The sequence below is a fragment of the Etheostoma spectabile genome, chromosome 6, assembly GCF_008692095.1.
Source record: "Etheostoma spectabile isolate EspeVRDwgs_2016 chromosome 6, UIUC_Espe_1.0, whole genome shotgun sequence".
Classification (NCBI taxonomy): Eukaryota; Metazoa; Chordata; class Actinopteri; order Perciformes; family Percidae; genus Etheostoma; species Etheostoma spectabile.
In genome coordinates, this window is record NC_045738.1 from 17986673 (window position 1) to 18000885 (window position 14213).

Below are 14213 nucleotides of genomic sequence, written 5' to 3' on the forward strand. Positions count from 1 at the left end.
CGAGGAATTTTACTTTGGAACATTGCTGCCCACAATGCACTTACACATTCAAAACAACCAAACAATATATACACGCTGATATATACATACTCTAAACAGAACAAAAAGAATTTGAAAATGTTATGTGATATTGAAAAAACTGAACAGAGTTTAGGGTGTAAATGCTTGCATGGAAAAGCTCTAATTCACAATAACATTTTTTTTTTACCTTTTAATTTTTGGTTATTTCTTTTCTTCTTCTTTTTTTTACTTTTTGGGTTAGGACAGAAGTTAAACGTGGACCAGAACTGAATGTGACATGACTGTCTCAGATAAACCATACACCAATAGCACAATAGCAGCCTCTTTGTCTCGTGGAGACTGATTCAGACTACCAGGCGTTTGACTGACCAGCCAGCTGCATTGGTGTGGTAAAATATGCAAAATCAATTTAGATGCAATCAAACGGAACATCAGCTGACAGTCAATCACATCCGCATCTGAGTTTTTGTTTCTGACACAAACACGTTGTTAAAGTCCTACCTTTGTTCCTGTTATTCCAATACCTTGAGCTCCTCTGGGGCCTGCAGGTCCAACTGGGCCTTGATCACCCTGCAAGACAGAAGATCACGCTTAAAACTAATAAAGTAATGGGACCACGTGGGAGGCTGATCTGTCTGGCAGGAAGTTGTAGAAGAAGAATTCAGAAAGTCAAAGCAGTAGTAATACCACACTGTGAAAATCCCCCACTATGAGTTACTTTACTTTTACTTAAATAAAAGTATTATCAGCCAAATGTACTTACAGTAAAGTATCAAACATAAAAGAACTCATTGTGCAGTACAATGTTTCCTATCAGTGTTTTAAAATTATATATTATGTTTCTGGGTTAATATTACTGTTATTAGTCTTGCTTTGACAGACCCTCCTCCACAGTGCTGCGAAGGAGGGTCTGGCAAGTCCACACAGCATTCCGGGATGGGAGAAAAACGGGCTCTGGTTTATTGGCATTTCTTTAAACCAATCACAATCGGCATGGGCGGTGCCGCTGCAAAACAGCCTCTGGAATGAACTTGTTTTGGTGGAACGTTGAAAAGTTGTTTTAGTCGTGCGACAGAAAACTCTGATTGGACAGATAGCTAACAGTCTAGCTAGCTGTCTGGATTTACCCTGCAGAGATCTGAGGAGCAGTTAACCATAGTCCTCTGAAATCCACACACACACACAAGAAAGCAGACGGTGACGTACTTCCGGCCGTAAAGAGGGACATCCGGCAGAATTTCCGGCAGCACCGGAGCAATCCCGTAAGTAGAACGTCATGGATACAGAGGGCTGTTGCATTAAAGTTGCTTTTTTTTACATTATTTTAATGCACTATATTCTAAAAGATCATCATATGTTTGTAGCATCGCTGTCCTGTGAGAACCACGTATCTCTAAAAAGTCAACTTGTCATGGTGTTAGAAAAACAGCCCTGTTTTCAGCTTTGTGACTTTATTTAACTTAAGAAGTAGGAGAATTTTCACACATAAAGGAAGACTTTGTTCTACAGTTTATCAGAAAAATCTAAATCAACACATCTGGAGGTACATGGAGTTCACTGCACAAGAAGGGGATGAAAAAGTGTTGAAAAGCAACTAAAGCTGTGAGACAAATAGTAGTGATGTAAAAATAACATTTTCCTCTGAAGTGTAGTGGAATAGAGTTAAAAAAGTTGCAATAAAATGGAAATACTCAAGTAAGTATATCAAATGTGTACTTAAGTACGTTACTTAATTAAACATATTAAGTTACTTTCCACCACTGGCATACATTGAAGCAGCTTTTACCTTTTCTCCTTGAATTCCTAAACCAGGAGCACCGACTGGACCTGGAAACCCAGGCGGCCCATGACTTCCCTGAGAAAAGATCACTACAGTAATCAAAGAGCCAGCTCTGCATGAGAGTATAGGAGACGTGGGTAAGTACTCAAAGCAAAGTAAATGTAACATGATCAGCAGACAGTTTCCTCAGGTTGAGTAAAACGTATATTTAACTTCTATTTACCTGGTCACCTTTGATCCCAACACCAGTGAGTCCAGGATTGCCCCTGGGACCCTGGTATCCTCGATCACCCTAACACAAAAGGTGGAAGGTGTGACAAACTGCAGACATCGTCATGGAAAAGCTTCACGCATGTGCAACCTGTTTCATATGTCATACGTTTTGTGAAGGCGAATAATGCAAATGCCTGAGTAAATACACAATGTTTATAGCAATCAGTGAACCATTTTCTGGTTGTAATTTACATGAATCAGGCTACTTTGCACCTGCAGTGAACAACATCAGATGCATCTGGGCCTTGGTGGTCATTATCACTGTCAGTATCCAGACTACTACTCTGTCTACTTCAACCCTTCTTCTTCACCTAAATATTTCTTTTATAGTTATTTTAATAGGGACATAGCGTGGGCCATTGCCACATACCACAGCATTTATAGCCTGAGCTAGTTTGCAGTTCTTATCCCTAGAAGGTACCTTATTCAAATACATATAACTTAATAGGAATACACACACACAACAACACAAACCACGATACAATAAGAAATACCATAAAAACATATTGAAAAAAAGTAATTTAAAAGCACACATGTAGTGTAAGAGAAAAAAGGGTCTGCGGAAGTCAAGAATCATAACTATAAAATAGAAATCTGTAGTAAAAATGTATCTGTTTTAAAATGTAGAGAGGTGTACAGTTTCTAAAACAAAAAAATGGAATGTACAATTGTTTACACGATGAAGAATATGTGCAAAAGAATAACTCCCAAAGACAAAGACAGTTTTTTTCTTTAAATTGCAGCAGCTGATAAGTATGACAAGTACAAGATCAATAGATACTTTCTTTAATGTATGGCACATTATTGAGAACCACTCCTTCAGCCAACACATGGTTTTTAAACTTGATTCACCTTTGGCCCTGGAAGCCCCTCTCCCGGTGGTCCGGGGTTTCCTTGTGCCCCAGCGGGTCCTGGGCCACCCTGGAACAAACAAACAACTTTTAATAAATTTAATAAAAAGTCTACATATGTGGAGGCTTCAGTAAATGCCAACATAAGCCATGCATGTGGTTCTATATAAATAGGACAGAATGAAGTTGCACTGTTGAGCAACTTTGCATTTTGTGTGCTCCAGGGGGCAGCAGTGGTTTGAAAATCCACATCCCATCCCAGGATGCGAGTAAAGTGCACTGAACATGCTGATGTTCAACAACTTGGCCAGTACTATAGTACATGATGCGTAATAATAAACCAGATGGAAAAACTGTCTTGCATATGTGATTTATTGTAGCTTTCCTCTGGATGCTCACTGTCTACTCTACTCTAGGATAAGGTTTTATTCACTTCTTTCATTTTCAACTCTTCCCCCCAAAAAGAGCTTTCAGTGTTGGAATGTAACTAAGTACATTATTTTAGCCAACTTTACACTACTACTCCACTGCATTTTAGAGGGCAATATTATTATTTTAACACCACTAGAATTATCTAGTTAAAGTTACTTTGCAGACTGGTTTCACATACAATACATATGATCACTTTATAAAGTGTGACACATTGTTATAGATTAAAGTATACAGTGTATACAGTGTATACACTCTAACCAGCTGTGATGTCAAAATAATGCTTATGTGTCAATGCATCAGTAATAATACCAACAAAACATTCTTAAAGGGGCTACTCTGCCTGACGAATACTTTTACTTTTAATACTTTAAGTACATTTTGCTGATCATACTGTTTTTTTAGTCACAATTTTAAATGCACAACTTTTTGAGGGTTTTTTACCAAGTGGTATTGCTACTTTTATTTAAGTAAAACAGAGTACTTCCACCACTGGTAGATTTTACATTTACTGTTTTCCCAGGACAGTTTTATCAAACTGTGTAACTGTGCACAAGACCTCGATGCATCGATACAATATAAAACCATTGTTTTATACTCACTGGTAGTCCTGGTTCTCCTATTCCAACAGGACCTGTCGGACCTGCTCTCCCCTGAATGCCTTTTTCTCCCTGTAAGCATCAAACAGCACCACTCAACAACTTTCAACGCTTGTTTCAATAATTAATTAAAGAGTGATAATATGTAATCTATCTCTGGCATTTATTAGGGGTTTGTCAGTTTCTCTCTATTAGAGAAAACTACTTTATTAAAGAAGTTTTCTCATCAAACAATCTTTGCAGCTGCTGGAGATGTTTTAAAATGTTCTTTAACTCCAATGAGAGGGGTGGTAAGAAAGGATAAGGCCAGCAGTAAACACACAGTAGTACAATCTCAAGAAAAGTAACATAGTAAATTGGTGTGATTTATAACACGTAAGTCAGCAAAGAATAGTATAAGAGTAACATGACACCATCCACTATAGCAGGGTACACCACAACAGTATATATTATGATTAAGTAAGTAGACATAGTATTTGTCTGTATTCAATTTGATTTGAGAAAGATTATGTGACAGTAGAGGATGTTTTTAAGGTAATGTTGATTTAAAAGAGTTACCTTGGCTCCCGGGAATCCGATACCAATGTCCCCCGGTGGTCCAGAAGCACCGGTGGGCCCTCTGTCTCCCTGTTGCAAGTAAACGAGTTCAGTGGTTATGTCATGGCACTTCAACATTGCAAAAAGGTGTGAAATGAAATGAGAAATATTGACCACGTGCATCTGGTCATCTTCTCTATTTTAATTAAAATAATAATTTAGACTTGTTATTGATCCTTAGTGGGGAAATTACAATTTACACTTTGTTAGAACACTACACACAGGCCGGAAATACACACACATGCTCAGGACCTATACATGTACAAATGAGGATGTCACAGTGAGTGGGCTGCGACTGCCCTAAGGAGGTTCAGTGCTTTGCTCAAGAGCACCTTGGCAGTGCCCAGGAGGTGAACTGGCATCTCGCCAGATACCCGTCCACACTATAAACTATGGTCCGTATGAGGACATGAACCAGCGACCCTCTGGTTCCCAACCCAACTCCCTACACACCGAACAACTACCACCCCATTTTTGTGATAACCATTTTTTATTTCTTTAACAAAAAATCTATCAAGAAAAGAAAAGATACAAACAGTAACTACAACATTCAAGACTATTCAATAAAATAGTAAGGAATAGACAATAAACCATATGAACTTCTGTATAAATGACAACACCATAACCCCATCACACACGCCTTTTCCCAGTACAAAGCTCACATACTGTACCTTCCCCATTTTTTAGTATAGACATCCAATCTGGCAAATCGTTTATATGACTATTATTTTCAAACGTCGCCACCCTAGCCATCTCATAAACCCACTCCTGGATTAACGGCACCTCTTCATTCTTCCATCCTCTTAAAAGAATCTTCTGTGGCTAGCGCTCGCATGCTACGGTTGGTCACCACGTCTCGGCTAGTTACGTAGAAAGCTGTGGAGATTTTGAACAGCTCACCCAGAGACTGAAGGCAGAGGACATTCAGAAACCGTATCTCACTCAAAACAGCATGGATGTTTTTTTTCCCCAAGTTTGTATACGTGAGACGCAAAATAACACCCGAAATCCCAGAAAAAAAATGTTTTGTTCATAATATGGGCACTTTAAATACTGTGAAAAAATTAGGTTTCTGTCATTTCCATTAGTATCTTAGTGATATCTGGTGGAAAATACTATAAAAATACATATTATACATTGAAGCCAAATGGCATGTAGTCTTGTTTAAACCTTTGTGGCATTTAGGAAATAAAGACCAGTCCTTTGTTACTTCTGTAAAACTTTCCCTTGATTAATGTCTTGACTTTTTCTGGAAGTGCTATAAATCACTTTACATTTCATCCGTATAAAGACATCTTTGTTAAAAAGCTGCGGGACAGCTCTGTGGTGATGGAGCCATCAGCATCTTATTGGCCCTGGGCACACATTTTAAAGGTCATTTTTATTTTGCTCCAAATGTTGTGTAGGACGCTATGAACAATTCCACTATTCTGAGTAAGACTAACCACACATTTCTAAAGAATCGTAAATAACTAAATTCTTTAAGAGACTAAAGAATCAAGCTTTTACATCTTTGGGATGCTTAAGACATTTTGAATCAAATATTTTATTTTATTAAAATTAAAACCAAGAGTTTCTTAAAAAAAGAAATGCTCTTTAAACCTTAAAGCAACAATTCAACACTTTGGGAAACATGCTGGACATACATGGGAGATGCTGCACAGAAGTGCCGGGCAGATAGATAAACCATCAAGAACTAGTACTAGCATGTAACCCCCCCCCCAGCCACAAATTGTGATTCTTATATTTCTGTTTGTGTACGCATCAAACAGACAAAGAACCACATATTTATATAGGGAGTTTAAGAGGTGTTGCTTTGGGAAGAGCCAAGCTAACTGTTTCCCCCTACCTCCAGTCTTTATGCTAAGCTAAGCTAATGCCCTCCTGGCTCTACGGCTCCATACCCAACGCACAGACGTGAGAGTGGTACCAGCGGCCTACTGTCGTCAAGAAAGTGAATAAATCTTAACTAAATATTCAAAATATATCTATCAAAAAACATTGTGACAAAGGGGGATGAGAAAAAAATAGCGATCAGTACAAACCAAATGGTGGGCGACTGCTACGTTAGGTAACGTAAATCAGAGATTCAAGAAATCAAGAAATTCTCATATTTTCAGAAAATAATATACTAAGAAAAAGTCTGGATATTGTAAGGACGTGAGAATGTATGGGGGTAAATTTGAGAATAACTGAACACTTGACTTCATCTTCCAAATCTGATTATATCCCAATATTACCCATAGATCAGTCTGTCTATTGCTTTCTTCAAATGAGACTGAGGTTACAAAGATGTAAACAAAAACCTTAAATGAAAACGTATTTTTCATACTACCCCATGTTGTGGTATTAAACATGTGCATGAGTGTCTAAAACCTTAATCCAGCCAATCAAACTGTTTCTTGAAACTTCTAGGGCAGAAAAGACAGAAGACAAATGTCAATGCATCTCTAGGCCATGGGTAGACTTACTTTAGGTCCTGCTGGGCCCTCAGGTCCCATGTCTCCTGGTGGTCCTATCACACCCTGCAAAACAAATTTCAAACCACATACAATCCTTCAATGCAACATTTAAGATTGATTGATTTTTGTATATATTGTTTTACCCATGGTTGTGTTAATTTTGCAACAAAACTTTCATCGTGTATGAAGTTAAAAGGCAGCCCCCGTGTTGTATGGCCAAGCATCAGGTCAAAACCAACCCAGCATTCACGGCTTTCATGTCCTTTAATTCTCAGGCCACGTTCACAAAATTACAAGGTTATACTGACACTGTGCCAGTAGCACAGAGAAGGAAGAGTGGTGCTGGGCGGCCAGGTCCAAGCACTAATCCCACCACACAAAGTCTGTTCCTGCAAAAGAATAATATCCTCCAAGCCTGGATTCACTGCTTTGGATAGTCACATTAGTATCAGGATTACCCATAATCCAATATTCACATTCCATTAGTGCAGAGATGAATAAGAGGCAAATTCCACTTCCATTTTTCATATCGGAGGCTGAACGGACTGTCTGATGTCTTTGTATCAATATGAACAGCAGGCAGTGAACTGTGTGTTCAGGAGCATAAAGGATGAGTGACAAAAAGGTTTTAAAAATTTATAAAATTGCTTCTTAATTGCAAATCTGGTGTGGACTGCATTTCAGTGATTTAATTAATCTAATAATAGGTCAATAAGAACTAGGAATCTAATGATAGGTCAATAAGAACTATGAAAAAAATGACAAGTTGATTTTTTGTTTTAACGAGACAAAAGTCTAAATGCTAACATCAGCATGCTAACGTACTCACAATGACAATGCTACATGCTGATGTTTAAGTATAAGGTTTACCATGTTCACTGTCTTAGTTTATAGCATGCTAACATTTGATACCAGCACCAAACACAAATTACAGCTACTGTAAGGCTGATGAAATTCATGTAGTTTTGCAGGTTATTTTGTCATAAACCAAAGTATTGGGCAAATTCTAATTTGTTTACCTGACAATGGTGCTACATGCAAACCTAAGGGTATACAAAGGTTTCAACACTTGTTGAGACATTGCACTCAGAACATCAAATGTGAACCTCATGTTGGCGCTACAGGAAAGCTCAGAGGATTCGGATTCATCCTCTGAGGACCACAAATGTCGTTACAAGATTTGATGCCAATCCATTCAGTAATATTTAAGATCTGGACCAAGGTTTTTTTTTTTAGCTAAAAACGGTGTCAAAGTGACGATTTTGTTTTTGGATAGGACAGTATAAGACAGGAAAGTGGGAGACAGAGAGGGGGAAGACATGCAGCAGAGGGCCCTGCGGGTCGGAATCGAACCCGGGCTGCTGCAGTACGGACTGAGCCTAAGCATGTGGGGTGCATACTCAACCAGGGGTGCTACCAGGGCCCCATTCCTGACATATTTTATTATTTTGTTTTCAAAATAAAATAAAAATCACTCATTCATGAAATAACAGGCTTGAGGAAATATGGCGTATATATTGGACGTAAAAAGTCAGGAAATGCCTTTTTCCATACATGGAATTAACCTGCAAAACTTTGTATTTGTAGGGTTTAAATTGAACAAACCAAGATTAAGTGTTGTTGTTAATTCTTAGTTGGGCTCTACCTGTTCTCCTTTCATGCCTCGCTGGCCTGGAGGTCCCTCACGTCCCTGCAAAATGACACAATTCATTACGAGAGGCAAAGTTGTTGGTATTGATTAAAACAATTTAGTTAATATTGTTCATACGGTGTCACCCTTTTCCCCCGGAGCGCCACATTCTCCTCTCTCCCCCTAAACGACCAAACACAAGATTAGACTCTTATTTTCTGAGGACAGCAAATGAACCGATAAGCATGTTGCTAAAGCTAAATGTCACCCACCTTGTTACCCTTATAACCGGGACGACCCTGTAAAGAGTAGTAGGGGAAAGTTTTAAAATCTGCATTTCATTGAATAATGAGTATGTTACTTGGTAGTAAAACATTAATTATTTTGTTACCTCTGCACCATCACTTCCAGGTCGACCATTCAAGCCAGACTCCCCCTTGTAAAAAAAGAACAACATGCAATAAGCTGCATACAATCAGACACTTAAATAGTGTGATGACTTACCCTGCTTCCTTTTTGACCAGGTTGACCACTGAAGCCTGGGTCCCCTTTTCTACCCTGGATTAGTAAAAGTGAAGTCTTGGTTAGATGCGAAAAGATGAGATGATCCTTTGTTTGTTTGTCTTGACAAAATACAGAATGAGTATCTAGTAATTTTGGTAAAGAATACAGTTTTTATGCAGAACTCACCGGACTTCCTTGAGGGCCCCTCTGTCCTCTTTCACACAAACACACTTGGGCCTGTGGACACTAACAGAGAGACAAAAATACAAAGTCATTACGACCATATATACAAATTAAACATAGATGTAAAATGCTGGGTTGCATTGGAAGACTTACCCCTTCAAATGCAACTGCACCCTGTATGGAAAAAAAACATGACACAAAAAATGTCAGTAACAGTTCATTCCCTCAGAGAAAAGATCAATTCATTCAATTTCACACTGTTGCAAGCTATGACTGTGAATGATACCACTGCAGATATCTGACATTTCTGTGGGTGTGGAAAATGCAAAGCAGGTGGGAAAGCCCCGTCATTCAGACACAACTGTGTCACTGAGATGGGAACCCGCTTTGAGGACAGAAAGTGCAGAAATAGATGGGAATATAAACCCCTCTGCATGCTGTTGTCACTGGGATAGGCTACTGGGTGTAAAGTGGATCATTAGTGCTTCTCAACCATGTGTCAAACCAACCAAATAGGGCAAAACTATATAACAACTTAGATTTATGTGTATATATATATATATATATATATTTTTTTTTTATCCCTTAAATCAATTAATGCCTCCTCTTTCGGGCCATGTAGAGTCCCAACCCCTTTACTGGATGTAGGTCAAACAGTATTTGCAATCACTACTGCTTTCTAGTGAAGACCCTCTTACATTTTGATTGGTTGATTTTAATATCTTGAATTAAGTTTAAAGATGATGTGTTTCAGTGTGGGTTGAGCACGGATATTGACTCACATTACTCGTATAATACTTGTACTCGGCAAAAGTGCTTTATCCGTACCGGATACTCGTTTCAGCCGGATACTCGGATCACCCCTAGATAGCATGTTGTTCTTTACTCTCTCAGTACTACACTTAGGCTAAGTCTAACAACATTAAGAAAAATCCTGTAACACCACATAGTTTGTTGAGAAAAGTACTCTGAATTTACTTTGAAATCGTTTGAACTTTCTGGCACGGATTGAAGCCAAACATGACAGCCCCCTATGCGTAGATTTTTTATGAGATTATAGGGTTTCTCAAATTATTTTGCTACTACGAGGTTTTATTTGTAGAACAAGTATATGATCCATGTGACAACTAATACAGTCTATGGACGGTTTTTAAACCTTCAACCTTAATGCCCAGTGTTTGTTCCGTGGTCTGCCCAAGCGTCTTTTTTGCTATCACCACTAGGGGACGTCAAAGTCAGAAAAATTCAAATCCTACACATACTTAAGGGCTTTAATAATTACAGCTATTATATACAGGTGTACTACACTGACTTGTAAAGTCAGTCAATACCAGTAACACAATGATCCCTACCATGACTTAATACCAACATTTCTTGTATTTGGGATGAAAAAGAAAAACACTCATGTCGAGACATCCTGTCCCAAGGGACTACAGATGAAAAATAGCCTTTGGGCTAATTCTGGCATTTTAACCTATGCAAAATCATGCGCTTTATTAATATGCACTGTCCCCTTCTTAATTAAACCAAATTGAATTGTTGTTTCTCGTGCTAATGCAGGTGCCATCTTAACTAAGGACATCGCACTTGAAGTCAACACTCACCATCTCTTTGAGCAGCTTCTCCTCCAGCTGAGGATCAAGAAGACTTTGGACAAACTGCTGAGCAGGTGTGCTGGCGATGGCCCGGAGCTTGGCGTCATTCTGTCTCTGCTGGCCGATGTCTGATAGACCAACAGTGAAGAACTTTGTGCCGTGACCCTTGGCCTCTGCTGCAGCTGCAATCACATCAGGGTTACGGGGATGGTCGACCCCGTCAGTCATCAGCACTGCAACCCTGACGCTGTCCGCCGGCGTCTCCTGCACCAGCAGCTGCGAGGCATTGGTGATGGCGTAGGTGGTGTAGGTGCCATGGCCGATGTAGTTCATGGTGCTGACTTGACTGTGAAATGAATCCAGGTCTTTCCAGGCTGAGAATCGGTGCTCTATGGACACAGAGCTGCTGTACTGAAGTGCAGCCATTCGTATCTTCAACGTCCAGCCGGCTACCTGCAGCTTAGAGAGGCGGGTGCTGAAGCTCAACACAAAGGCCTTCTGCTTCTCAAACAGGAAAATCTTTGCACTCTCCGAGCTGTCCAGGATGAACGCCACCTCCAGCGAACAAGTCAGACCTATGAGAGAAGGAAACCATCAAAACCTAAGGAGATTGCAGAGATTCACTAGAGAATGTTATGAGAATCTGGTTGCAGTTGCATAGTCCTTTTTGTGGATAAGTCCTAATAGACCTGCAAGAGGGTGATGTTCATATACTGGTATATTCCTGCAATAGTGTTGAAATGATTGCACGATTCATTGATTTGTTGCCTAACAGCAACTATGTTGTTGGGTATATTGAATATATTTCGGTTTTGGACTTATTTTGCTTGTTCAGCCAAAACAAGCAAAATAAAGAAGTCACCTTAGACTTTTAATTTAACTAATTTAATGCCAGAAAATTACACACATGTATTATTTCACCAGCGAGTTTTAATCAAAGGCTGATGCAAAAGTATTTACATTTTTATTTAAGGTAACAGTTCAGTTCTTTGTTGCTGAGCTGCCCTCAGTCTGATGTATTCACTGGCTATCTTTTCAACATTAATCGCAATGTGTACCTGATAGTCTGGCCTGAGCCCATAGGGGGAATAGGTGTTGAGTATTTGAAAACACAACTATAAATAGGATAATGTAACATGTCATTGCCAAAGAGTGAGAATGCTTTACATAAAATGTTAGCTGAAAAACGGTAAGTGATTGTATTTATATGGTGTTTTAATCTGGTGCTTTAAGAAGTGGAAGCTACAATGCAAGGTGCTGGCCTGAACATCAAGAGCAATTTGGGGTTCAGTGTCTTGCCTACGGAGATGCTGAGGAACAAACCTCCATTTCTCCTGAGCAATGGCGCGCCACGGTGGTGTGACCTTTGGTTTTGTGGGTTCAATCACTGGGATAAAAAGCTTAATAGGAACTTCAGTTTTAGACCTGAAGTGGGATTTTAACACCAAGGACTTGAGACTTGAGATACTGACTATTATGCTGGCAAACATTTAATCATTGATAAAACATGGATATGGTTTGTGTATGTGCTGTGGAACTCTGTAAGTTATCTGCTTGTTTCCTCACAAAATCCCTCCCAGACATACAGTATAAATGTTGCACATATTGATTGGAGCTTTGTATCTTGAGCTGTGGATGTCAATTGGTCAATGTCTGGTCCTCCTACCTGGAGTCTGTTACACCCGCCCCAGGATACAGTGACAGACCTTCCCCACCAACATGTCTCATTTAAAGAGTTACCAATTCCTCCGTCGTCATGCAGCCTGTAGTTGTTCTTGCGCCCTGTCTTTCTTCTCTGGCCAGTGGCCCCGTGTACCAGAGCCAATAGCAGAATGCAGAGCCCCACTCCTCTCCTCAGGTTTCCCCTCAGCAACATTTCCATCTTAGCAGAAAGTAGTTTACAAGACAAAGCAATAAAAAGCATAAACTTACATTGGATGCAAAGCACACGATGTTCAACCAGTATCATAATATTTACCTGTAGAATTTGACACTATCATGTATCCTACTAACCACAGCCCAAACAGGGAGCTGTAAGGTTTATGACAGTAATGACAATACCATGATTCGCTCAAATGAAACTGTTCCTGATACTGACAATGTGCTTTATAAAAATGTCTGAAATGTTAGAGACAAAATAGGTAAATGTATTTAAAACCAGAGTAATTTGTGCAAATAATTCTACTAAACATGCTGCAATCTTTAAATCATATCTAAACTAACTGAGTTCATGGACATTAAATAGCATATCTAAATGTAAATGTTTGATTGACAAGAACCTAATATCTTGTCTAAGCTGTTGTACACACATTAAAGTTGGCAATCAAACAGTAACATGGCACTACAAGTAAACAAATGAAGGGTGCATACTGTTTTAGGCATGGAAAAAAAAAGTTGCTTTACCTAGAATCTCATTTAGCTGCAGTCTGTGCTTGTATTCCAGTCAGCTGTGGCTTTTTGGGGGGCATTTCGCCACGAAATCAAGTCCTATAAACCAGGCTGAGACAAACGGAGGACCATCAGATGAGCTGGTGTGGTGTGTGTAGCCGGGGGCTCTGGGGCCGCTCCAACATTTCAGCGCTCCAGTTCAGAGCCTGAGGATTGACCGAGAAAGGACTTTATTTTTCCTGACTCTGTGGCTGTTCACTGACACTATATGTTCCTGCAGGAATAGTTTTGGAATATCAGAATAGTGTAGATATAGGCTACTGCAATTCAATTTCTAACTCTAAAACTATATCAACATAGTTATTTATCAGAAAGAAAGCACCCTACAATTGCGCATACGCACTACACTGTACCAATATTAAAGGAGCATTGTGGTGATTTTACGTCAGGGGGCGATGGACAAGACTACGCTTTTCGAAAACGTTGCAAGGGTTAATATAGTTCTTGCTTTATGTTTGGGCTGTTGCGCATGGAGATTGTTTGGATGCTGTGCGTAAAAGTCCCAAATGAGATTATTTAACTTTTCCACTGTCGCCCACTAATGTGAAAACCAGATGTAGTATGATTCCCATGTACGGATCCCCAGTACAGTTGTTAACCTTGTTTGTAGTAGTAGCAGTAGTGGTAGTAGTAGCAGCCTACTTTTAAAGTGAAATACAGATCCGTGCTCACTGTTTACATTCCGGAAATGATCGAACAATAGGCTCAGTCTTAATCGATTGCGTAAAGTACTCAGATAATTCAATGGGTTTTTAAATCTGTCCGTTGCTTTCTTTTCTGTGGTATTTTCTTACACTTTGGTTATGGCACCCTCTGGTGGTAAACTGCACGTAGGCCTACG

General features: G+C 39.4%; 1 protein-coding gene across 2 annotated transcripts in view; it reads right to left on the reverse strand.

Moving 5' to 3' along the window:
• col28a1b (collagen, type XXVIII, alpha 1b) overlaps positions 1 to 13726 on the reverse strand; it is a 23929-nt gene extending 10203 nt beyond the window's left edge. Inside the window, exons 1-17 of one of the 2 annotated variants that reach the window (XM_032519670.1) lie at positions 13328 to 13726; positions 12665 to 12807; positions 10934 to 11499; positions 9483 to 9503; positions 9333 to 9392; positions 9147 to 9200; positions 9034 to 9078; positions 8915 to 8941; positions 8781 to 8825; positions 8658 to 8702; positions 7022 to 7075; positions 4512 to 4580; positions 3957 to 4025; positions 2927 to 2995; positions 2025 to 2093; positions 1808 to 1876; positions 523 to 591 (exon numbers count right to left, since the gene is read on the reverse strand). In XM_032519670.1, the coding sequence (XP_032375561.1) occupies positions 523 to 591; positions 1808 to 1876; positions 2025 to 2093; positions 2927 to 2995; positions 3957 to 4025; positions 4512 to 4580; positions 7022 to 7075; positions 8658 to 8702; positions 8781 to 8825; positions 8915 to 8941; positions 9034 to 9078; positions 9147 to 9200; positions 9333 to 9392; positions 9483 to 9503; positions 10934 to 11499; positions 12665 to 12806 (1473 nt within the window). In that variant the 5' untranslated portion in view covers position 12807; positions 13328 to 13726. The remainder of the gene's footprint in view (positions 1 to 522; positions 592 to 1807; positions 1877 to 2024; positions 2094 to 2926; positions 2996 to 3956; positions 4026 to 4511; positions 4581 to 7021; positions 7076 to 8657; positions 8703 to 8780; positions 8826 to 8914; positions 8942 to 9033; positions 9079 to 9146; positions 9201 to 9332; positions 9393 to 9482; positions 9504 to 10933; positions 11500 to 12664; positions 12808 to 13327) is intronic. The other variant, XM_032519671.1, reaches the window with a different exon arrangement.
• Positions 13727 to 14213: the final 487 nt, after the last annotated feature.